Consider the following 26,763-nt stretch of genomic DNA (forward strand, 5'->3'; position numbering starts at 1 on the left):
ACTGTACTCGCGCGTGGTGAAGGTTCAAGTGTTTAAGGCCATTATAATAACTGTCATTCTGTCCTATAAGCGTAACTGTGATTCTGTCTATAACATTTTTCAGCACTGTCACACTGATTTAAATTCCTGGAGGTCACAGGGCAGAGCTTTCAGAACGCACATTGGCCAACGCGCTGTTAGGCCAGCACACTATGGAATTCCCCCACCGCCTCGTCTTCTAGCGACACAGTCCCTCCAGAAGCTACTGTCGTTACGAAAACAAACAAACAAACAAAAAAACACCTAGAGGACCAACCCTGAATAAGACTAACGAGTCACAGAACCACGTCTGCGCCAAGCCCGAGGCGCTCTACTTGCACCTGCGCAGTCGCTGTAGGTAGGGCGTGGCAGTCTCGGACCTTCCTCCCTTTTTTGCCTTTACGCGCCGTCAGGGCGGAAAGTCTCGCGAGACATGTGAGTTCTCGCGGGAACTACATTCAAAAAGCCCTGGCGCTTAACCGAGAGCTTGCTGAGTGAATGGGCCGGTGTCTGCGGTGCGGTGGCGTTAACGTCGAGAATCTGAGCGCGGCGAGCTGCAGCAGCAGGGGAAGGGGTGAGGAGAGAGGTAGGGGCAAGGTACCTGGATGGAAGTGCGTGTGAAGAGGGAAGCTGGGGAGCGGCATGGAGAGGACTACTGGGGAGGGGAGAGCAGGGCCTAAGGAAACTGGGGGCCTGGGTCTCCGCCCAGGCTTTCAGCTGGAACAGCTTCTTCGGCGGAACTCAGTTCTTATAAACCAGGTTCCGAGCCGGTCTCAATATTCCGTTGGGCCGCTTCAACGCTCCCGAGGATTCTGCGTAGATACGGAAAGCCGGGTCCGCTGCCTGGGCCTCCGGAGGATAACAAACACTAGATCTGCGCTGTCCAGTACGACAGCCAATAGCCCCATTTGGCAATCCGAAGACTACACCAAAAAGTAACCTCATTAATAATCTTTATAATGACTACATGTTGAAATGATCATCTTTTGGATGTATTGGGTTAAATAACGTATTGTTAAAGTGAGTTTCGCCAGTATTTACTTTTTTTAAAATGTGGCACCTAGAAAATTAAAAATCGACATGTCTTGTTCGCATTATATTTCTACTGGACAGCGCTGCCTCATACAGTTACGTGTTGGATTTTGTCCTAGTTGCTTTTTACTCATTTGTTGGTTTAATCTTCTAAAAAAAAACCCTTTAGGTAGATGTTATTGTCCTTGTTTTACGGATGACAAAACAAGACATTGGGTAAGTTGTCCAAGTTGATGCAGCCATTGAGTAGTGAAAGTGGGGTAAGAACTCAAGCAGCCTGATTCCCTGAGCTCCCTGTCTCCTAAATGCTTTGTATATGCTACGTTTCTGAGAGGCAGAACAGAAAAGTGGTTAGGAGCACCAGGCTATGGAACTAGATCCTGTTCCCATCTCATTTAGCCACTTACTACCTGATAACCCTGGGTAAGTTACTTGACGTTTCTGTGCCTCAGTTTGTACATGTGTAAAATGGGGGTGAAAGCCTTTTATTTCATATAGTTGTTGAGAGGATTAAATAAGATAATGTTTGCAAAGTACCGAGCACAATGTTTGGCACATTTTTGCTGTGCTTGTTATTCAACCCTGGCTACCTTTCTCTGCAGATTGATAGGTTAATTCTTACACATTCATTACATCTGTTGAAAAGTCACTTCCTCAGGGAAATCTTTCTTGTCCATATTCCCCCTGACCCTGTCCTCACCCCACTACCCAGATTAAGACAGCTGCCCTTTGTTATAGTCTCAGCACCATATACCTCTCTCTCTTGCACTTATCACACTTGTAACTTTACGTATCAGTTATTTGATTTAATGCCTTTCCACTAATAGACTGTAAGATTCAGGAAGGCGGGGATATTGTCTAGTTTGGGGATCACATTGTATCCTCAGCAGTAGCACAGTACCTGACACAAAATAGGAATTCCAGCAAATCTTTGGAATGAATGAGAGCTAATTTTTTGGCTGCCTTGGACATTGCTGGTTGGGATGTCTTGAGGCTAGCTCTGTTTTTTCTTTGGTAAATATTGATGACAGTAGTACTTAGTTCAGGTCCATTAAGAGAATTAAATGTGATAGTGCATTTGAAGCACTCTGCCTGGCAAATGGCAAATCCTTAGCAAATATAAATTATTATTAACAATTAGTGCAACAATTAGTGGCTGGCCCCATCATGTACAGGCTTTGGAAAGTTCTTGCATTTTAGAGCAGTGACAGGCAGCCCTGGATAACATAGGATACCTTTTTTTTCCCCCTGCTTCTAAAATCCTGTATTTCTTCCTTCATCTTCATTCTCAAAGATTTTGCTTCCTAATTTACGGATAAATTGAAGACATTAGAAGGGCACTTAGGCTGACTCCCAACACTATATCTACCTGCTTATCAGTGTACCCATATGCTTTCCTTTACTTTAGATGAAACATTTATGTTCCTGTCCAAAAATCAGACCCTGCACATTCATCACTCCAGTAGTTCTCCATGTTTCTATATCGTTAGTTTTCCTTCTCTCCTGGATCTATCCCATGTCATACAAGCATGCTGTTATTTTTTTCTTAATTTTTTTTTTTTTTTTTTTTGTGGTACGCGGGCCTCTCACTGTTGTGGCCTCTCCCGTTGCGGAGCACAGGCTCCGGACACGCAGGCTCAGCGGCCATGGCTCACGGGCCCAGCCGCTCCGTGGCATGTGGGATCTTCCCGGACGGGGGCACGAACCTGTGTGCCTTGCATCAGCAGGCGGATTCTCAACCACTGCGCCACCAGGGAAGCCCTTAAAATTTTTTTTAAAATTATTTTTTCTTAAAAAATTTTTTGTCTTAAAAAAAAAACCCCAAAAACTTGATCTTACTTTCTCTCTAGCTACTGCTCCATTTATCTGCTCTTCTTTGCAGCAAAACTATGCTTGCTGTCTACTATTCTCCTACCATTCTTTCCAATTCACTCCAATCAGGCCCACATCTCCCCATCAAAACTACTCTTAGGGTCATCTCCTAATTGACCTCCATTAATTCAAATCCATTGGCCAGTTCTCAGTTTTCACCTTATTTAACTTAGCGTTTGGTGCAGTTGACCTTCTGCCTCCTTAGTACATTTTTGTTTATTGACTTCTAGGACAACACATGCTCTTCATTTTCCTCCCACCTCACTGGTCATGCTTGAGTATACTTTACGGTCTTCTTTCCCACCTCATAACAGGGCTCCAACCTTTGTCCTCTTCTCTTTAATTATGCTCATACTTTGGTGATAACAAAGCTCATGTATTTATGCTAATAACTCCCAAATTTATATCTCCAGCCCATACCCTTCTCCTACTTTTATAGCCATTGCTTACTTGACATATTTCATGTTTTAAAACTTAAACCTCTTATTTTCTCTCCCAAACAGTCTTTACCCACAGTTTTTGATGCCTCAACTATCGGCAAATCTATTCTACTAGTTGCTCAGCCAGAAGCTTTGGAGGCATTTAAAAATTCTCTTTCACACATCCCACATTTCCATTTGTCAGAAAATCACGTTGGCTTTCCCTTCAAAATATATGCTAGATCTGACCATTTCTCGTCACCTCCTATGGCAGCCACTCTGGTGTGAGCGGTCATCCCACCTGATCTTCTGCTTCCAACTTGCTTCCCTCCAAACTGTTCAGCGTATCAGCCAAAATGATCCTTCTAAATGTATCATATCTCTACTCCAGACTTTGCAGTGATGCCCCATTTCACCCAGAGTAGAAAGCTAAAGCCTTTATTTACAATGGCCTGATCTCCATATTCTCCTCTGTTATCTCCTCTGACCTATATATACTCTATCTTGTTCATTCTTTGGACTTCCTTCAACTGTAGTGCTACACCTCTACTTGGAACATGACTTCCCTAAATAGTACATGGCTAATTCTCTTATCCTCTGCAAGGCTTTGCTCAGAAGTCACCTGAGGGGCTCCCCATTCAACACATTTTAAATTTTATCCTAGTTAGGATACACCCACCTCTTCCAAGCTTACTTACCCTGTTTTATTTTTTTTTCCATTTCCACTTTCTAGTGCATTTAGTTATTATATTATTATTGCTTGTCTTCTCCTACTGGAGGGTAAGTTTTATGAAAGCAGAGCCTTTTTTGGGGTCCGCTTGACCACTTGATGTATCTGAAGTGCCCAGAATGGAGCTCGGCACATAGGCATTCAAGAAGTATGTGTTGAAGGAAATGACTACATTGACTGGAGACATGGGAGAATAACTTAATAATGGCTTGTTGCTCTTTGAAGGCAAAGCTGAGTTTAAGCCTGGCCTAAGAGCCTGGAACCAATTTGGAAAGGATGATGAGTGAGGTTGAGTTAAAGTGGAATGTTTCTATATATAATGTTTAAGTCTTTGCTTGAAAATCTAGAATGAGATTGTTCTTTAATTACTCTGAACATGGTGCCTGTTTTGCATGCTTTCTTATGAATAACTAGGAAAATGCTAGTGAGTCTGTTTTCAATAAAGCACATTTAATGTGTTCAGGAAGTTAACACTGTTGTGAAAAATTGTGGACAGGCTAGTCCTTACCTTATGAATCTTATTCAAAGCCATCTTTTTATATTTTAAGTAGCATTTATGCTACTATAAAGTTTTTTGGCTTCTTTTATTGTTCTCTTAACTTGGTTACCTGTATAGTGATATAATTATGAGACCATCCTACCTTAGCATTTAAGGAAGCTTAGCACACAATAACTGAATGGTTTCCTGATAGTGCATCCCTTAGAAGCAAAATTAAATGTATTCATCTTTTTTTTGATTTGGTCTAAAATCGGGTAACAAAATAGTCAGACCTGGCTCTTAGAACAAGAATGCAAATTTGACCATTTAAAAGTCAGGAAGAAAATCTTTAATGCTGTGTTTTTATATAGCAGTGGTATTGAATATATACATACACACACAACACACAAACACACACATATCTTTTATTATTGATATGGAGTTTTTTGTTTAAGCTTAAGTACTTTTATTTCCTCTATTTACAATAGACAGGAAAAAATCATGGAGGCAGATATAATAGCAGATCTTCGATGCAAGCTCAAAGAAGTTGAAGAAGAGCGACTAAAAGCTGCACAGTATGGTTTACAACTAGTGGAGAGCCAGAACGAGTTGCAGAATCAATTGGATAAATGTCGTAATGAAATGATGACCATGACTGAGGTAGGACACTATATTCCTCTGTTTACAAAGATGTGCTTAGCTACTGAAGATCTGTGTTGTCCAGCAATTATTAATATTATTTTTATTTTCTGAGGATTTTAGGCCTAGTTCCCACCCATCCCCATTAAAAGGAAATGAACTAAATGAATTTCTAATATTTTTTCTGACTCAGTGTGTTCTGAGTTTAAAAAATAAGTTATTTTCACTCTCTTTACTACATACTGAATTTTAGACTTTGCTTTGTCTGCACTCTTCCTAGGTGACCTCACTTGTTTCATAGTTTTTGGTAACATCTAAATGCCCCATGATTGTTACACCAAGTCCTTAGTTCTCCCCAAAAGTTTAGAATTTTGTATTCAATTGCCCACTAATGGGCATCTCAGACTTAACATAAACAGAATAGTTAATTCCCTGCCCACTAACCAAACATGCTCTTGCAAAATTCTTTACCTTACTTAGTAAATGTAATAACGTTCATCCAGTTACTTGAGCCAGAAATCTAGGAGTTTTACTCAATATCTTTCTGTCCCTTATTTCTAGTATTTAATCCATTAGTAAGCTCTAAGAACTTGACCTACAAAATATCTATACCACTGCCACTCTAGTTCAGACCACCGTCATCTCTCCCTTAGATTACTACTGTAGCCTTTTGACTAGGTTGCCTGCTTCCTGCATTTGCCATTCACACCATTCATTCTTCACACATCAGCCAAGTGGTCATTGAAGAATATACAAAAGATCATGTCACAGCCCTGCTGAAAGCAAAGAGCAGCTTCCAGTTTTATTTACAACAAAATCCGAGCTCCTTACCTGGATTTGTATATCCCCATGTGATCTGACCTCTTTCAACCTTTGACCTCATCTCAAACTACTTTCCTTTGTTCTTAGCTATACTAGTCCTGCCTTATGGGCCTTACAGGAGCTGTTGCCTCCATCTGAGTGGTTCATCCCCCACTGTCATGAGAGACATGACATGAGAGGGAATTTTGTCTGTCTTGTTCACGGCTGTATCCCTAATATTTGGCATACATTTATTGAAAGAATGAATAAGTCAGTTTTATTTAATAAATGCTCAGTATTGTATTTAAACTTTGATCTCAAAGTTTAAATATATCAGGAAAAAAAAACTAATGGCAACCCTTTTTAAAAATTTTCTCGTATTAAATCTAGTTTTATTTATGTTATTTTTTAAAGCTTGTTGAAGAAGTTTGTACTAATGCCCTTTTTATCTTTAAACTTTCTTGACAGTAAGCAAAAGCCCTCTTAAATACTACTTTTGTCTTAGCACTGTATTCATCTGAGTGGTGTTATGAACATTTATGAACATTTTTCAGATGACTACATTCTGAAAGTGAGAGCTAATTCAGTATTTCTGTTTATACCTTGTCCACTATTTCTTCATTTTACTCAGAGCTACAAGTAGAGCATATTATTATCAAACCAAATAGTTCTCACTAGGAAAACTTAAATGCTATTAATTTTCTTTTTTTTCCTAGCAGAGAGCACTTGACTCATTGACAGCCTTAGAGCACTTTTTACTTCGTTGGCAGGACATAGAAGCAATTACCATATCCCTAGCACGAACGTTAATATAGTCTCAAAATACCTCTAGGGTTAACATTAATACTAACTACAGTTATTTCAGATTTAACATGTGGTTGTTACTTAGAAAGCAGCAAATGTGTGAAACAGGAATGATTCAGCTGAAGGTGAAAACTGCTTATGTGTGATGGCTTTAAGTTATTTTTATGTAATTGAATTATAATTGAATCTCTTCTCAGAATTATGAACAAGAAAAATATACACTTCAGAGAGAAGTTGAGCTCAAGAGTCGAATGTTAGAAAGTTTGAGCTCTGAATGTGAAGCTATTAAACAACAACAAAAAATGCACCTGGAGAAATTAGAAGAACAGCTGAGCAGAAGCCATGGGCAGGAAGTGAATGAACTAAAAAATAAGGTTTGGATATCTCTGTGTTTTAGAACAAAAATATTTCATGCTTATGCAACCATGTGTAAACTTTAGGTGATAGAAGATTTTCTTAGTAACATCTATGCAAAACAGCTGAGATTAAGGGCTCCATCATTTTAATATTAGGAGTGGGAACACTGAGAAACAATAGTTCACCTAAGAGACTTGTATAAATAACATTCTATTAATTAAATAGGATTATTTAATTTTAGCAACTGAGTATTTGTTAGGGAGTTTTAGTTTAGTGGTCAGCATAACCTCCTTGCTTAGAGTGCTTAGTATGCTAGTCCCTTTTCAGAAAGACTAGTTCCCTAACCTTCACTGCAACTAGTGGCACACTTTATAATTCCACAAAAGAAGCCAATAGTTTTTGGTAAATTAATGTACATTAGAGTTGATACTTTATAGTTTGTTTATTGAAGATAAACTAATACATATGATCCACTTCTTACACAATTCCATAAGGGAGGTACCATTATTATCTCCATATAACAGATGAGAAAACCAATGTTTAAACAGATTGAGTAAAGTTGGATAAGATTATAGAGCGAGAAATTAGCAGTCAAAATTTGCACTGAGGCTGTCTGATATCAAAGCCTGTTTCACTGTGTTTCATGTACCATCTTTTAAGATGTTTATATATACCTGTACCACCTATACTGTTAATTAATTCTCATTAAATTGACTCCCTTTTTAAATGTTTTCTCATTTTAAGTAATGGTATCAATGAAATATATTTGAGCTGGTTATGTTTTGTCCTAATATGCAGTCAAAGATAACTATCAAAATATGCTTTCATGTAATACTTAGAATCATCTTGCATACCACTCTGACAAATAATAATTCAGCTTCTCTGAAGTTTCTCTGAGTTAAGACACCAATAACTGTTAATGATGCTGTTTTTTTTTCCTGGATATTATTTTCAGTTTAGCAGTAATTTTCATTACCTAAACAAAAAAGAGTAATGTAGGAAATATTCAGAGTCTGAAGTAAAGCCAGTTATAGAGATGGCTTTTTGGTGGAGTAAAGACTAAATAATTCAAAAAAATATTTTCAGTCTTATTGATGTTCTCAAATTACTTGTGCCAATAATTTGGAGTTTTATTTGCTATCTTTCTTTCACTTATTTCTCATATTTAATCCATCAACAAGTTCTCAGAACTTGAGCTATGAAATACCCATCTCTGCTATAACACTGCAGTCCAGCTCACCATCGTCTCTCCCCTACTATCCAGGCAGCCTGCTTCCATCATTGCTGTCATACCACTTATTCTTCACACGGCAGCCAAAGTGGCCAGGAATCCAGACCTACTCTGATTACTTGTATGGATTATTTATATGCTTATAAAACAAGGCATGTCACTGTCTGTTAAAAGATGCCTAGCCTTGGCCAAATAGGAAACCCCAGTCATCTCACCATACAATAAGTTTGGGTTATTCAGTGATGTTTTTCAGAAGAATGTCCACATTTCAACATAGATCAATCAGCTGAAATTTTTATTTCACATGATGAAAATAGAAAAGGGAAAAGAAATTATGCTAGAAGCCTCTTATTTTTTAAATAGAAAACAAATACCAGGATATATTCTAAGAATGTTGAGACCCTATTGAAGAGAATTCAATATAGATGATAATGAGAACCCTGGACATCAAGCAAAAGCTTTCTATTGATAACAAACCATTCAGTGAGTGTTAAGTGTGGTGCCACATGTTTTACCCACCCAATCTCAGTTGAGAGCCTCACAGTAACGCAGTGATGGTAGGTACGATCACTTAACAGTTTTACATTTGAGGAATGTGAGACAGGTTAAACCTAGGCCTGACCCTAAAGCTTCACCCTTCTGCTATAAGTTCGTTCCCTTTAAACAGGCATACCTCAGAGATACTTCAGAGTCAGTTCCAGACCACCACAAAAAAGTGAATATCACAGTAAAGTAAGTCACATGAATTTTTTAGTTTCCAAAGTAGTCTATTGAAGTGTGCGATAGCATTCGGTCTAAAAACAACAATGTATATACCTTAATTTTAAAATATTTTATGGTTAAAAATGCTAACCATCTGAGACTTCAGTGAGTCATAATCTTTTTCTGGTGGAGGGTGTTGCCTGCATGTTGATGGCTGCTGACTGATCAGGGTGGTGGTTGCTGAAGATTGTGGTAACTGAGGCAATTTCTTAAAATAAGACAACAATGAAGTTTGCTGCATCAGTTGACTCTTCCTTTCATGAGCGATTTCTCTATAGCATCAATGCCGTTTGCTAGCATTTTATCCACACTAGAACTTCTTTAAAAATTGGAGTCAGTTGTCTCAAACCCTGCCGCTACTTTATCAACTAAGTTTATGTTATATTCTGTATCATTTGTTGTCATATCAACAATCTTCACAGCATCTTCACCAAGAGCAGATTCCATCTCAAGAAACCACTTTCTTTGCTCATCCATAAGAAGCAACTCCTCATCCATTAACATTTTATCATGAGATTGCCGCAATTCAGTCACATCTTCAGGTTCCACTTCTAATTCTAGTTCTCTTGTTATTTCCACTATATCTGCAGTTACTCCTTCACGGAAGTCTCAAACCCCTCAAAGTCATCCATGAGGGTTGGATTTAACTTCTTACAAGTTCTTGTTAATTTTGATATGTTGACCTCTTTCCATGAATCATAAATGTTCTTAATGGTCTCTAGAATGGTGAATCCTTTCCAGAAAGTTTTCAATTGACTTTGCCCAGATCCATCAGAGGAATCACTATCTTAGATAGCTATAGTCTTATAAAATGTATTTAAGTAATAAGAATTGAGAGTCAAAATTACTCCTTGATCCATAGGCTGCAGAATGGATGTGTGTTACCAGGCATGAAAACAATATGAATCTCGTTGTACATCTTGCTTGGGTGACCAGGTGGATTTTCAGTGAGCAGTACTATTTTGAAAGGAATCTTTTTTCTGAGCAGTAAGTCTCGACAGTAGACTTAACATATTCAGTAAACCATGTTGTAAACAGATGTGCTGTCAGCCAGGCTTTATTGTTGCATTTATAGAGCACAGACAGAGTAGATTTAATATAATTCTTAAGGCGCCTAGGATTTTCAGAATGGTCAGTGAGCATTGGCTTCAACTTAAAGTCACCAGCTGCATTAGCCCCTAGCAAGAGAGTCAGCCTGTCCTTTGAAGCCAGGCACTGACTTTTCCTCTCGAGCTATGGAAGTTCTGGATGACATCTTCTTCCACTGGAAGGCTGTTTTGTGTACATTGAAAATCTATTGTTTGGTGTAGCCACTTTCAGTGATTATCTTAGCTAGATCTTCCGGATAACTTGCTGCAGCTTCTAAATCAGCACTTCCTGCTTCACCTTGCACTTTTTTTTTTTTATGTTATGGAGACAGCCTGTTTCATGAACCACCTTCTGCTGGCTTCAAATTTTTCTTCTGAAGCTTTCTCCCCTCTCTCAGCCATCATAGAATTGAGGAGAGTTTGGATTAGGCTTTGGCTTAAGGGAATGTTGTGGCTGTTTTCATCTATCTAGACGTCTGAAATTTTCTCCATATCAGCAGTTAGACTCTTTAGCTTCCTTATCATTTGTGTGTCCACTGGAGTAGCACTTTTAACTTCCTTGAAGAACTTTTCCTTTGCACTCACAGCTTGGCTAACTGTTTGGTGCAGGAGGCCTAGCTTTCAGCCTGTCTCAGCTTTTGACATGCCTTCCTCACTAAGCATAATCATTTCTAGCTTTTGATTTAAAGTGAGAGATATGAACACTGAGAGGCCATTGTTAAGGTTAGTAATTGGCCTAATTTTGAGTTGTGTCTTGAATAGGGAGGCCCTAGGAGAGGGAGAGAGAGAGGAATGACCATTCATTCGGTAGAGCAGTCAGAGCACACACAACATTTATCGATTAAGTTCACCCTCTTATATGAGTGTGGTTTGTGATGCCCCAAAATAATTACAATAATAACATCAAAGATCACTGATCACTATAACAAATATAATAGTAATGAAAAAGTTGGAAAGATTATGAGAATTTCCAAAATAAGGCACAAAGACAGGAAGTGAGCAAATGCTGTTGGAAAAATCGCTTGGTAGACTCGGCTTGGCTCAGGGTTGCCACAAACCTTCCATTTGTTAAAAAAAAAAAAAGCAATATCTGGGAAGTGCAATTAAGCAAAATGCAATAAGACAGGGTATGCCTGTATTCTTAGTGTTCCAAGATTTGGAACTATGTAACATTTTGGGAAAAGGAGTTAAATAGTCTTGTTCAGCTTGACTACTTTCCAAAATAGTTATCCTGCAGATACCAGAACAATTTGTATTGCAATTGTATGTTCTGATGACCTTCACTACCTTTTGATTTATAGATTGTGATTTTTTTTTTACCTTAGTTAGAAAAACTGAAAGCCGAACTAGATGAAGCTAGGCTTAGTGAAAAGCAGCTGAAGCACAAAGTGGATCATCAGAAGGAACTCCTTTCTTGCAAATCAGAGGAAATGAGAATAATGTCTGAACGTGCACACGAAAGCATCTCTTCAGAGATGCTGGCTCTTCAAATTGAGCTAACTGAAATGGAAAGTATGAAGGTAATTTTTATGGCATGTGTATTCTGGAGTTTTCTTTTTTTCCCTTGTATATTTTTCATGTTTTTGTAATAATCCTTATGAGCTAGTTTTAAGGCTGAAATATTTTTTGGCCTAACTTTGATCTAACTAATTAAAAAATGTTTTACAGAATTTTTATTTTTTTAATTTTTTAAAATAAATTTATTTATTTTTAATTTTTGGCTGCATTGGATCTTTGTTGCTGCGCCTGGGCTTTCTCTAGTTCTCTACCGTTTGTTGAGGTGCACAGGCTTCTCATTGCGGTGGCTTCTCTTGTTGCAGGCTCTAGGCGCGTGGGCTTCAGTAGTTGTGGCTCACGGGCTCAGTAGTTGTGGCTCGCGGGCTCTAGAGCGCAGGCTCACTAGCTGTGGCGCACGGGTTTAGTTGCTCCACGGCATGTGGGATCTTCCCGGACCAGGGCTCGAACCCCTGTCCCCTGCATTGGCAGGTGGATTCTTAACCACTGCGCCACCAGGGCAGCCTTACAGGATTTTTAGATGGATTACTTCAAATAAAGTAAAGCTTTAGGTTACATGATTATGTAAGGCAGACTTTACTTTTAGATTAATAAAACTTCTGGGAGAATTTAGACATTTATCCTGATCCTAGTTTGTGTCATAAAAGCCCAATATAAAAAGTTGGTAGCATGGAAGTTGATATGTATATGAGTATAATTTTTTAAAAATTTTATTATGCACCTTATAACCTTTGACTATTTCTTAGTTTTAGTTTTGGGTGTGAACCACTGCTGATAGATAAACTGAACAGCTGCTAAATGAAGGATTACTCAAGAGAGTTTCTTCTTTTTCCATTCCTGTTGAATAGACCACCCTCAAAGAAGAAGTGAACGAACTACAGTACAGACAAGAACAACTAGAACTTCTTAATACTAATTTAATGCGCCAGGTAGACCGGCTTAAAGAAGAAAAGGAAGAGCGAGAGAAAGAAGCAGTTTCTTACTATAATGCCTTAGAGGTGTTGTGATTACAGTAACATCATCTTTTCCAATTATAATAAATTGTTTTCTTGCTAATCTAATCTCTATTAGCTAAATTGTTTTCTTTTGAACTTAGAAAGCTCGTGTAGCAAATCAAGATCTTCAGGTGCAGCTAGACCAGGCACTCCAGCAAGCCTTGGACCCTAACAGTAAAGGCAACTCTTTGTTTTCAGAGGTACTTAAAATATTCCATTGATTAAATTGGCATTTCTCTTAATAAAAGCATAATTAAACATGTTAATATTTTCTAGGTGGAAGATCGAAGGGCAGCAATGGAACGTCAGCTTATCAGCATGAAAGTCAAGTATCAGTCACTAAAGAAGCAAAATGCATTTAATAGAGAACAGATGCAAAGAATGAAGGTACAGAATTATTATGATCAAAGATTTATTAAACCTATTTTGAATCAGCATTACATGTACAAATATATCAAAGAAGGCATCTTTTCCTTCAAGGAATATACTTACATAATTATTTCTAGAACTGCATGATTTTAGAAAAAACTTTTTAATTGAATGAAAGATCCCTTTTATATTTTATTTTAAAAAATTAATTCTGTGTAGATTTAGTAGTGGTATTTTTAGCATCCATTGATTGATTGAGTTTTTAATTGTTACTCACTAGCCTTGCCAGAGAAATTGAGCTTTTAATTGTTACTCACTAGCCTTGCCATTAGCTCTTTCTTTGTAGAGTGGGAAAAAACAAGTATTAAAAAGTTTTTCTTTCCTACTGTTGGCCTAGTTTCTTTCTGAGGATAGCCCTAAGGTTCCTACTTCAACTAAAACTAGCTCTCTCACAAATCTTCAATTCTCCCACAAAGGCTTAGTTATAGACTGAAATTTGAATTTCCTTTCCTTGTAGTTTCTCAAGTCAAGCATATAATCCCTTCTGATTTTAAGGGTTTGTTGGGCGTCATTTCAATCAAACAGCTGGTAACAGAAAAACGTGCTGAAGTTAGAAAGATTCCAGTATTGTACCAATCCTTAGACTCCTGATCCCTGACCTGTTGTGCCTAACTCTCCTGAGGTGGTAACTAGAAGTCTGTAAGGCTTCCCGCCTCTTTTTCAGGATGATGAGATTCACCAAAGAAATAGGAAAGGTCAATGATTAAACTTTGGCATTAGATGAACTTGGGATTGAATCCTAGTCTGTCACTTGTTAGTTGTGTGACCTTGAGCAAGTATTTTTATTTTGCAGAGCATCAGTCACCTCATCTGTAAAATAGAGATGATACAACTTGACTCTTAGAGTTGTCCTGGAGTTAAATGAAGTGCTGACTTAAACAATAGTTGTGGCTTTTATTTCTAAGGATTTTAACTGTGCCATCTGGCTTACTGAGGCTCTCCCCTATCTGGGAATTGTTTCTTTGTAAATTTTCTCATATTTTCTCTTTCTTTTCTTTTTGTATTTGTTGGGCTACTGTTATTAATCTCTGAATGTTCCCGTGATACCCCAGACTGTCTTTAGACACAGGTAGCATTCTGAATCTTCTGAGGCTAAATGTGTCTAGCCTCCAGTTTGAAGCAGGAACAAAGAGTGGTCCTTAAAAATGTTAAAACTCACCTTTCTCTCTTACTTGTAACCATAGCTAAAACTTTGTATCATTGCTCGCTTTACCCAAAAATGTATTTAAATTAATTGACATTTTTTAAGAACTACAGAAATTTCCAAAGGCAGAAAGGATTGCTAGGTTTAGATTTTAGTTAATTTCCTTCTGATTGCTGTGTAACTCCAAGTTTAGGTGGAGTCATAATAAGGTAAGTTGATTGCTGCTCTTACAAAATAAATTTATACTTGTATTAAAGGTTGCTTCAGTATCCTTAGATTGCCTTTTACCTTTGCTTTCCATCCTTGTTCTTTGTGAATCGAACATTTGTGAATGTGAGTAGCTTAATAATTTCCCCCCTTAATACTACTGAAGTTAATCAAAATTTTTGAGAAACTGCTTCAGACCCTTAATGAGAGTGCATATGATGAGTACAGCACAGCATTTGGCCAGGCTCATTTACTGCATAAGTGATGTGCTTCCAGACCACAGCCATGCAGCTCAATTATGTTTCACAGAAGTACAAATAATTGTTATGGACTTCAACTATCACTCATAAGTAGTCTAAATAAGTACTAAAGAGTTATGTCTAACTAGATTATTGGTATAAAATGTTTTCAAATTTTTCTAGTCTAGTATTAGACTAGAAATAGCTAATTAGTTTAGCTTCCAAAATGAGGTCAAAGTAATATAGTATAAAATATGAACTGTATCGAAAATATGTTTATCAGACTTTTCCTCTCCCCCACTCAATTTTTATGGGAGGAGGGATTTTTTTTTTTCTAGTTACAAATCGCCACATTGCTACAAATGAAAGGGTCTCAAGCTGAATTTGAACAGCAAGAACGGTTACTTGCCATGCTGGAGCAGAAGAATGGGGAAATTAAACATCTCTTAGGTGAAATTAGGAATCTGGAGAAATTTAAGGTATGTATAAACACCTTTAAAAAACACAGCCAAATTTTGGTTTGAGTATCTTAATCCTTCTAACTTGAACGAGTTTCTTTATTATGTAATTAACGTATAATTTCCGTTGAGATTTACCAATATTTAATGTTTTCTTCTAGTTTCTTTATGCTTTTCATATCTGTTGCTGTTGTAAATTGTAACTCAGTTATACTCAGAGTGCCCATATCTTTAGTGTACATACATATCTTTAGTGTATACATATGTATACATACATAGTTTACATACATATACCCCCTTATAATTACTCCCCAGCTCACGATATAGAATACTTCCAGCACTCCAGAGCAGCACTGTCATGTCCCTTTTAAGTGAGTCCTCCCACCTTCTAACTTTGTATCAGCTTTACATGTACAGATACTCTTGAACTTCGTATAAATGGAATCATTCATTACATACTCTTTTGCTTCTGTCTTCCACTCAACATTCTGTCAGTGAGATTTGTTCCTCCTGTTGAATGTTACCAGTAATTGATTCTTCTTCGGTGCTCTCCACCTCTGTTTTTTAATGGATGCATAGTAATACTTTTGTCACATTGTCCAATATTATGTGGCAACTGGAATTCATAGAGGTCTTTAATACGCTATTTAAAATTTTTTGAAATAAATTCGAAGTCCCAGAAAAGTCATGAAATTATTTCTATACACCCTTCACCCAGATTCCCCAATTATCAATTTCACCACATCTGCTTTTTTATTTTCTCTCTCTCATGTGTGTACATTTTTATCTTAAGCATTTGAGAGTAAGTTGCAAACCAGATACCCCTTAACCCTTATGTTGTACCTCAGTGTTGAAGCTTATCATTTTACATAACCGTAGTATTGATACAATGATCAAAATCAGGAAGCTAACATTGATATGTAGTTTTGGCTAAGTTGCCTTTTATATTTTACCAATTACCACTAATGTCCTTCTTGGAAAACAAAAATACCCAAATGCTTTCCTTTCTAGGGTCCAATCTGTGATCATTGTCTTTTTTTTTTTTTTTTTTTTTTTTTGCGGTACGTGGGCCTCTCACTGTTGTGGCCTCTCCCGTTGCGGAGCACAGGCTCTGGACGCGCAGGCTCAGCGGCCATGGCTCACGGGCCATGGCTCACGGGCCCAGCCGCTCCACGGCATGTGGGATCTTCCCAGACCGGGGCACGAACCCGTGTCCCCTGTATTGGCAAGCCGACTCTCAACCACTGCGCCACCAGGGAAGCCCCATATGTTGTCTTTAATTGCCAAGTCTCTTTAGTCTCCCTTAACCTGGAACAATTCTGTAGGCTTTCTTTAACTTTTATGACCTTGACATTTTTGAAGAGTACAGCCGTTTGCTTTGTAGATTTTCTCTCATTTTAGGGTGTGTGTGATATAATTAGATTCAGGCTATGTATTTTTGATGGAAAACTACAGGAGTATTATTATACCCTTCTCAATGTGTACATCAGGTGGCACATAATGTCTGTTTGTACCGTAACTGGTTATATTAACCTTGATTGGTTGTGGTTATGCCAGCAGGTTTCTCCAGTGTACGGTTATGATTCTTCCCTTTGTAATTAATAAATATCTTGGGGGGAGTTACTTATACCAAGTATATATCTGTTTTTCCTTATACTTGAACATCCATTGATGATTCTTGCCTGAAACAGGTTCTGTGATGATTGCCAAATGATCATTTCATCATTCCTTCTACATTTATTAGTTAGAAGAATAATAAAGGGATTGAAAAGAACTTTCCTCCTCGTTTATTTATTTATTGATATCATATAGCCCCATGAATTCTTATTTTATCCTATGGATTGTAGTCTGTAACTTCTTTATTTACTCTGATCGCCCAGATTTGGCCAGCAGGAATACTTCCTTACTCTGGCACAACAAGATATTCCTAGCTCACCTGCCCCAGCCTTGGAATCAGCATTTCTGCAAGGAGCACGGGTTCCTTTAAGTGGACAATGGCACTTAGAAACCAAGAAATGGGCACTAGATGTGCTTATTGCTACTGGAATGTCATCACTTCTAGACCCTTTTAGCAGACAGAACTAGAAGTCTGTGTGCGTATATTTAGTGTATTTATGTATGTGTTATATGCATATTTATGAATGTTTTGTGTGAATAGGTTTGTGTGAGTATATGTATTTATATATATATATACACATAAGAAAACCTTGATTTCATACTTAATAACTCCAGTTTGAATCTGATACCACAGGCTTCATTGCCTACCCCATTTTATCCACCAGTGAAAAACCTGGCGGTTATTGTCCTCAATATATTTGCTTATTTACTCATTCTTAGAATACATATATTGATAGTTTCAGAATTACCCTACTCACTGAAGTTCAGGATTTGTTTGTAGTTCTTTTTGTTTTTAGCCTGAGGGTATATAGTCAAAATACTGTGTTCAAAAGTTAACTTGGGTTTTTTTTTCCCCCTCCTCCCTTACTCCTCTTTGGTATGAGTGTGTTATGCATCTGAAATACAGTTAGGTTTGTTTGTTTCTGTTTCTATTTTGTTTTGTTGCCCTCCATCCATCCTTGTTGAATTTATGTATATACTTTTTTCCATGTGAAACATTAACAAGGTTCTAAAAGAACTATAAAGAAGATACACTCAGAGACATATCTGTCTGCCCATCCCTCCTATGCTGTTTCCACCCCACCCCTTTAGGTAGCCAATTTCATTTGTTTCTGATTTACTCATGCTGTTTCTTTTTGCAAAAAGAGCAGCTTTATATAGGCTTTATTTTCTCCCTTTTTTTTTTTTTGGACAAAATGTAGCAATAACACAGATAGTCTTTTATACTTTCCTTTTTTTCATTTAACTTTAACCTGGAAATCACTTCATCTCAGTTTAGAGAGACTTCCTAATTCTTATTAACAGCAACAAAGAATTCCATTGTATGGATTCTCATACATTCTCCTGTTTCTAGGTATTTAGATTATTTCCATTATTTTGCAGTTATATACAGTGCTATATATACAGTGCTACAAAGTACATTTTGCATATATTTGCATTTCCTTATTGTTGTAGATGTATCATCAGGGATAATTCCTACAGTGCAATTGCTGGGTAAAAAGTAAATTAATAGATAGTTTTGTTAGATGTTCCCAAACTCCTCCACATGGCTTGTACCAATTTAGATTCCCGCTGGCAATAATGTATCATAGTGCATATCATTGTTTTATAGGTGTATTTATTTGCCTGTGTGTATAGAGGACTTAACACGTTTTCTTGTAGTATTTGTACAGTTTCACTTTTTACATTTAGAGATCTGATCTCTACTGAATTTTATTCTCGTGTATAGTGTGAGATATAAGTTGAGTTTTATCTTTTCCAAATAACTAGCCAGTTGTCCCAGCATCATTTATTAAGAAGTCAATCTTGGTGGCAGTGATTTGTTTATTTATTTACTTTATTTATTTATTTACTGGCTGCATTGGGTCTTCGTTGCTGCACGTGGGCTTTCTCTAGTTGCGGCGAGCAGGGGCTACTCTTCGTTGCAGTGTCCAGGCTTCTCATTGTGGCTTCTCTTGTTGCAGAGCATGGGCTCTAGGCATGCGGGACTCAGTAGTTGCAGCACATGGGCCCTAGAGCTCGCAGGCTTCAGTAGCTGTGGTGAGTGGGCTCAGTATTTACAGTGCATGGGATCTAGGGCATGCAGGTTCAGTAGTGGCTCGCGGGGTCTAGAACACAGGCTAAGTAGTTGTGGCACATGGGCTTAGTTGCTCCACAGCATGTGGGATCTTCCCGGACCAGGGATCAAACCTATGTCACCTGCATTGGCAGGCAGATTCTTAACCACTGTGCCACCAGGGAAGTTCCTGTGGCAGTGATTTAATATGACACCTATACCATATATCAAATATCCATTTATGCTTGAGTCTATTTCTGGATTTTCCATTCTATTCCACTGGCCTACTTCTCTGCACATCAGACTCATGCTTTTAATTTTAGAGGTTTTATAGTATGTTTTGTCTGGTAAGGCTATTCTCCCACCATAGCTTTTCTTTCTCAGCATTTTTCCTGGCTATTCTTTCATGTTTGTTTTTCCCTATGAACATCTTGTCTAGCTCCAAAAAAAATTTGTTGGCATTTTTATTAGGATTGCATTGAATTTATAAATTAACTTAGGGAGCACAGATATCTTCTCACTAAAGAATTAATTAAAGTTTACAAATGACAAATTTTGTAAACATTAATAACCTTTTAGGCATTCTAAATTGTAGCTGTTAGTGTATCATAAAATTTTAAGTTTATATAACTTTCTTTCTCTTGTAAGAACTGTTGAAAGGACTGCAATTTTGGTTAAATTTGCAAAACATCTCTTGGCAGGTGTATGTGGCTCACTAGTGGACTCTGCACTATACTTTGACAATTACAGCTTTAAATTAGGGGCTTTTACCTGCAATCTCTGAAATTGTTTACACGTTTTTAAGCAGAGTTACATTTTTTTTTCCCCTAGAGAAATTGTACAGAGATTCCATCAGAATCTCAGAAGAGTGGGCACCAAAAATAACTGTAAGGATCTCCACTCTTTTTTATATTTTTGTAATTTATGGCTTTGTCATAAAGGCCAGAACTAAACCCTGTGAGTATTTGTTTCTTCCATTTTAAAAGCCAGAAGAGAGAAACCAGAGGGAGGATACAGGTGTACTTAGAACCATAGGCTTTGGAGACAGATCTGCGTTCAGATTCTCTCTTCTCAGTTTACTTGCCTGTAGCATTGTGAGCCAGTTCCCTCATCTGTAGGAGAGGAATGCTCATTCTTGTACCTACTTCAGAAGGTAAATGAGTTAAGTGGATAGTGCTTAGCACAGTGTCTGCCATATGATAAGCATTCAATAAGTGGTAGCTGATACTATTATTAATAAACCTATGCTAACCTAATTTGTTACTTATTTTAAGTAATAAGAATTGTTTTCTTTAGAGTTTATATGAAAGTATGGAATCTAAGCCTTCAGCCAACTCTGTTGCTCTGGAAGATGACACCTATTACACAGATTTACTTCAAATAAAGCTTGAAAACTTAAAGTAAGTGTTGGGGGCCTGGGAAGACAGAGACTTTTTTGACTTGCTTATAATAAGTGGTTATAGTTTCGTTTTTAAATTGCCAAAAGAAAATTCCAGAAAGGAATGGCAACACAAATACCTCTGTGTAGCAAATGAGATTTATTCAAGATATAATTAGTGCTGGTTATTGAAGAAAAATACTTTCAATGAATAATGAAATGTTTTTAGTTCTTTATGTTTTTCATAAAGCTTTTCAGATTAGTAAGTAAAAAAGAACTTTAAAGTAGAAAATGTTCTTCTAGTCTAAATTTTTAAAGAATAAATATCATGTAACTTAAAACTTAAAGGAATTTATTTATACATGCGTAAATGTGGAAAATATGCCCCCCTTTGTTCATTTCCTTTGAAATGAGATTGTTTTTCTAATTTGAAACTGCTATTGTTAAATATAAAAAAGCTTATTTTGCTTATTGTTTCTTTGTTACTAAAAACCCAGGGAAATACATTTTACTAAGAGTTCAAATATATAATATAGTAAATAATTTGTAGTAACTATTACACTTGCTTATTGTGTTATTTTAATATTCCTTTGTTCTCTTTTTTTTTTTAATTAATATAGCAAAGAGAATGAAAGCACTAAAGGTGAATTGTCCATCCAGCGAATGAAAGCATTATTTGAGAGCCAGCGGGCTCTGGATATTGAGCGAAAACTTTTTTTGAATGAAAGGTGCCTCCAGCTTTCCCAAAGTGAAAATATGAAACTGAGAGCTAAACTAGATGAGTTAAAACTGAAGTATGAACCTGAAGGTATGTATGTCTCATATTTTGTCTTTTCTATCATGAGAAGCTCTGAGAGATCATATCATTTTTTTTCCTTGCTACAGCTTTATGCACATCATATTACAAACTAATTTGTGGCTATGTATCTGTATTTAATAAATTTATTGCTACAAAATGTGTAGGAAAATTCAAAGAAACTGGGTACTAGATGTGCATGAATATAATGGGTATTCTTTTTGGATATCTGTATAGTAGAACCTTGACATTTGAGACTTTTCCATTTAAGATTGCAGCATCTTACATAATACCAAAGAGTTCAGTTTTGTTGAGGCAACTGATGTTTGAGAGCTATATTAGTTAATACTAATGTTTATAGAAAACTTAAAATAATGGAGACTTAAACAAGATAGGTATTTATTCCTCTCCCTGATAAAAGTCTGGAGGGGCATTCTAAGACTGATCAATGTCAGGATCTAGGCTTCTTTTGCATTGTTCATCAACATATATCTCCTTGAGCAGAATTTAGTTACATGGCCTTACCTGCCTATAGGAGTAGCAGAGAAATTCAGCCTTGATTCTCAGGGTCCATGTTCCCAACTAAATCTTTGGGATTCTATTAAGGAATAGCAGGACGGATATTAGAGGACAACTATCAAGTGTAATCACTGAGATAGGAAATAGCCTAAGCATGTAGGCTCTGCATATGATACATTTTAAAAAGTGATTTTACATTATGTAAATTAAAAAATAAAAGGCCCAAAATAAAAGAGTCTAAGAATGTGATGGTTCTTAGACCAAAAAAAAAGTTCTGTTACATGTTTTAGGTTATAGATTTTTCAGCCCCTATACTGTTCACATGCCTACAACTTTCTCTTCATTATTACTTCAGTGACTGAAGTGATTCTCAACAATAGTGGGGAGGTTGTCAGCAATAATAAGGATTCTTTATAGTTTAAAAAAGCTTCTTTTTCCCTTATCCTTTCTCCCTTCCCTGATTAATAGCCTGTCCTGATTAAGAATTATCCATTTCAAATTTCAAAGGTCTGCTGCGAACTGAATACAGCAAGCAGGAGGAAGTATAATGAATCTAGATGGTGTGGATTTCAAAGGAGCAGTGCTAGAGAAAGGGAAAATACTGATTTAAAAACAATAGTGATACCAACAGGAACACCAGCCCCACATTCAACCATGGTTTCTCCAACCTCACCAATATTTTGATATTGAAAATGAAAGACACATTGGTATGGGGGTACAGAAAAGGTATTAGAACAGTTAATTCTGTGACTGTGTATATGGACCCGCATAAGGGATGGAATGATGTTATGTTAATCCTTATAAGACACGGTATTGAGTCTTCACTCAATGGGTGCTTTTAATCCCCATTTTACAGGTAAAGAAAACAAAGCTCACGCCTTAGATTAAATGTGAATGCATATAGCACATTAACACGGTGCTTTACACTTAGTAGTTGCTCAATAAATGATGACTATTATTATTCAAGGTTTAAAAAAAGAAAGAATACAAAGCTCAGAGAGGTTAAGGACTTTCCCAAGGTCACCCAGCTGCAGAGTGTTGTTAGCACTAGGATTAGTACCTGGATTCCTTGACTCTTCGCCACTATATCCTTCCTGATTTCCATGGTGAGATCTTATGAAGCCCCATGCAACTTTTATCATAACCCTAGAAGAGCATATTTAAGTGTTCATTCCTAGAGAGTCAAATATATTGAGATCCTAAGGAAAAATTTATAGCCAGATAACCTCGAAAAGATATAGTTACTGGAATCCATGAAAAAGAAAGGATTAAAGACAATGTATTTCAGTAAGGAGATGAATGGGTTTTAAAGGAATGGAAGCGGGAAAAAAGGAAAGGAAAAAAATACATTTATAACTAGTTTTACCTTATGTTGATTGTGTGTTTGATTTATTGACTAGGTCTATTTTTAATTGGTTTTTTTCTCAGAGAAAATTGAAGTGCCTGTACTCAAAAAGAGGCGTGAGGTACTTCCTGTGGATATAACCACCCCTAACGATGTATGTACCACCAGTGCTGTTGAGGAAGAAGTTTATAGATTACCACCTAAGAAAGAGGAGGTACAGTCCTGTCCTAACAATTTAGAAGATAACTTGCAATTGGAAAAGACAGTTTCTGTAAGCACATCAGGAGTCATTCTGTCTCCTTACAAAAATCTGTCCGTGGGTCCTCAGCCAAGGAAGGAAAAGAAATGTGTGAAACTTATAGGAGTTCCAGCTGAGTCGGAAGCCTTAAGTGAAAGAAGTGGAAACACCCCTAACTCTCCCAGGTCAGTGTCCTCTTTCCTTCAAGGCAGTGAGCAGCCTTCTCCATCTCTTCTCTATCGCTGCATGAACTGCACTATCTGTTTCTTTATCTATTTTCTTAGTATTGCATGCAGTATAATTCCCCAATTTCATCTGCCTACCTTCCGATTTTCTAAAACTGTAAGAAAGACTAAAATGATTACAGGGGAAAAGGACTCCTGAATAAGGGAATTGTTTTAAAAAGTAACACTTTTCTATGTCATGAGGCAGAAATACTGCAGTCTAGTACCTCTTTGAATGTTTTGTTTGTTTGAATAAATGTACAGTTTTATTTTTTTCCTGGTTCAAGAGTTGCCGTGAAAAAAAATTAACTTATATCCTAAAAGGGCTTTCCATTAGTCTAAGAAATTTCAGCCTTCCAAAAAACTGTTAGGTGAAATGTTTTATGGCTTTCGAAATTGTTTATCCTAAGCCTTCAAGAATGTGCTTTAATACCTATTCTGACATTTTAAAATATCAAAGGTAATTCATTTTCAATTTACACCCAAACTTCAAAGCCTCTAGTTTCTGCATAATTGAGTTTGTGACTAAAAGAGGAAGTGTCAGACGTGTGTCTGTAGGAATTAATGTTTTAAGGACCTTATCCTTCAAAAAAAAAATTAAAATAACAGAAGGCAGAAGGTAAGAGAAGTGAGTGGAAGGAAAAGGTAGGTACAGTGGCTGAGGTTAGGGTGGTATAAGAAACACGTTCTTGGGCTTCCCTGGTGGCTCAGTGGTTGAGAGTCCGCCTGCCAATGCAGGCGACACGGGTTCATGCCCCGGTCCGGGAAGATCCCACATGCCGCGAAGCGGCTGGACCCGTTCATGGCCCATTGGCCATGAGTCATGGCCGCTGAGCCTGCGCGTCCAGAGCCTGTGCTCCGCAACGGGAGAGGCCACAACAGCAAGAGGCCCGCGTACCGCAGGTGTGTGTGGCAGGACCAAGAATGGGCAAAAAAGAAGTGAATGTGGAAAATGGAGAAGGTAAAAAAAGATGATAAAAGATGAAGGATGTCTTTATGCAGTGGAATGAAAAATGTAATTAAAATAAATAGACATTCTAAAAATTAAGCATATTGATGTGAAAATAGTTAGCTTGGATTGTCTGCTATGAAAGGAGATCTTTAAGGTACTCCCAGGGTCAGTCTTTGATGGAGGGGTACAGAATAAGACATTTTACTAGTATGCATTCGAATTGAAATGGTAAGACATAGCCCACCTTATGTAAAAGGGCTTTCTTGTATGTTTTATCTGATTTGTTTTCAAGTCTTCCGTGCTACTAAACAGTATTCAACAAAGAAAGCACTTCAACAATATTGCAGTTATTAGAATTAGTCATAGGAGTAATGTATTACTCCATTTCTTGAAATTTTATGTAATCACATTATAACCCATAAGTCACATAAAATCAAAGCTTAATATTCTCAAGGAAGAAGCAGCTTTAAATGAATGATATCTGATACACACATGGTTTCGAGTAGTTCTGAAGTGAATTCAACAGGTTATGCTTGTATATATGTGATTCACTGTGTATGTGTGTTTTGACCATTGTATATTCCTGGAGGTGAATTTCCAGAAATGATCAGTGCAAACCTTACTATCTACGTTGTCTTCATTTCTTCTTCTGTCTTTTTTTGCTTGATAAAAATTATTTAAGCAAATGTATTTAGCTACTTGTTTGACTCAAGTAGCACGTTGGAATTTTTTTGTCTTGCTAAACAAAAACAAATAAAATAACAAAACATTTGTTTTTGTGTGTGTGTGTGTCCATCTGCTAACTTTAGATGTTTCCAACCTTTTGCTCTCTGCATGCTTAACTTAGACACACAATCCTATGGTAATATTGTAATAATAAATACGGCTTTTATTGGGAACTTCACTATTGCATGCTTTATAAATTTAATTGATGCTCTTGTTATAAAATATCCTTATAGGCACTTTAAAATATCTCTTCACTTTTTTTTCTTAAATTATTATTTTGCTAGTTGAAATTCAATTTGAGTTTTTTTAATGAGATAAATAGACGTCTATTCATGCAGCCCAGGATTCCTTGTTAATTTTTATCTTGCATTTGCCTTTTGTAAGACATGTTAACATTAAAATACTGCTCTAGCATTAAAATTTTTTTTGTTAGTTGTGTTTATCATGATAGGCACCCTCATTATATTTTAATTCTTTAATTTAGGCCTTGCCATGGCTTTTTATTCAACCTTAAAGACATTTCTTTAGACATCTGAAAAATTAAGTCTATCGATATAAAAAGGTTCTTTTAGTGCAGCAGTGACTTAGTTTTTTTAATGATATTGAAGTCAACTATAATTTTTCTCCTTATATACCTAAAAAAAAAAAGAATCACCATGTCTCATTAAGAGGTCCATTATACTGGTGGATTGTTTCTTCTTTAATTTTTCCTAACCACATTTGAATTCAGAGTGGATGCTTTAATGCCTGTAGGTTAGCTGCTGAATCAAGGCTTCAAACAGAAGTTAAAGAAGAGAAAGAAACTGCAAGCAAATTGGAAAAGGCAACCTGTAAGAAATCACACCCTATTGTATACGTGTCCTCCAAATCAACTCCAGAGACCCAGTGCCCTCAGCAGTAAAGACTTAGTAAGAGTAAGGTACCACTTGCCCAAAAGATTGCTCTGGAGGTTAGTTAAGATTGTCTTTATCTGAAGTATACCATCTTGTAGCTTATTTCCTTCTACTCATTGTGCCAGGAACTGGCACTTTCATGCTCCTTTCACCAAACATTCAAAATGTGGTTGTGATTCTAACCAGGAGAGTTCCCTAAGTGATGAACTATGAATCACAGTGAAGAAACCATTAGCTGAAGGAAAGTGTTATTACAAATTTATTGGTTACATTGTATATAGATTTTTAAAGTACCTTCAGAGCCATATATATTTGAAAAGAGAACACATTAACTATTATATTTTTCTATGTACATTTTTATGAACGTAGTTTTTCACTGTGTTGTGAAAATAGAAAACTTGGTTTAAAAATATATATTATATTGTAACTAGATTTTGTCAGCGTGTAAAGCACATATGTTCATCTTTGTATTCATATACATGATTTAAATTTTGTCTCAATTACATGAAAAAAATAATTTTGAAATTTAAAATAAAACTGCTATAATTTATCCCCTTTTTGTTTTTTTACTCTGTATAGATAATAGTATGTTATCAAAGGGAATAAAGGAAGAAAAAAGAAACTTCAGGGATTCTTAATTCCCTGGTACATACAATTTTTATATATATATATATATATATATATATATATATATATATACACACACAGACACACACACAATATATATTTTCAATTCTAAACTTTACAAATAAAGACTTTTTCCTGTAAATGATTATAGCCTTGTCTATAACTTAATTTCAT

At 36.7% G+C, this 26,763-nt stretch overlaps 1 protein-coding gene across 5 annotated transcripts; it reads left to right on the plus strand.

Annotated features, from left to right (window-relative positions):
• The first annotated feature begins 464 nt into the window (after positions 1-464).
• Positions 465-26,560, plus strand: SPDL1 (spindle apparatus coiled-coil protein 1). Of its 5 annotated transcripts, XM_004323806.4 has the most exons (12): positions 617-953; positions 5,038-5,209; positions 6,991-7,167; positions 11,557-11,751; positions 12,595-12,744; positions 12,843-12,941; positions 13,018-13,128; positions 15,099-15,239; positions 20,188-20,291; positions 20,890-21,077; positions 23,013-23,352; positions 25,823-26,560. In XM_004323806.4, the coding sequence occupies exons 1-12, from the start codon at positions 661-663 to the stop codon at positions 25,968-25,970; spliced, it is 2,118 nt and encodes a 705-aa protein (XP_004323854.2). In that variant the 5' UTR covers positions 617-660; the 3' UTR covers positions 25,971-26,560. The 5 variants fall into 5 exon arrangements, with proteins under 5 accessions (XP_033709442.1, XP_033709443.1, XP_033709441.1 ...); XM_033853551.2 differs by lacking the exons at positions 617-953; positions 25,823-26,560 and adding an exon at positions 465-604 and having other exon boundaries at positions 23,013-25,804; XM_033853552.2 differs by lacking the exons at positions 617-953; positions 25,823-26,560 and adding an exon at positions 487-592 and having other exon boundaries at positions 23,013-25,804.
• The last annotated feature ends 203 nt before the right edge of the window (positions 26,561-26,763 follow it).

This window comes from Tursiops truncatus, chromosome 3 (genome assembly GCF_011762595.2).
Source record: "Tursiops truncatus isolate mTurTru1 chromosome 3, mTurTru1.mat.Y, whole genome shotgun sequence".
Lineage (NCBI taxonomy): Eukaryota > Metazoa > Chordata > Mammalia > Artiodactyla > Delphinidae > Tursiops > Tursiops truncatus.

Excerpts from the sequence above, each read along its gene's own strand:
- SPDL1 (XM_033853550.2), top strand. The coding sequence starts at position 661 with ATGGAGAGGACTACTGGGGAGGGGAGAGCAGGGCCTAAGGAAACTGGG. Across the intron at positions 7,168-11,556 it reads TGAATGAACTAAAAAATAAG|TTAGAAAAACTGAAAGCCGA; the intron begins GTTTGGATATCT and ends TTTTTACCTTAG. Across the intron at positions 21,078-23,012 it reads ACTGAAGTATGAACCTGAAG|AGAAAATTGAAGTGCCTGTA; the intron begins GTATGTATGTCT and ends TTTTTTTCTCAG.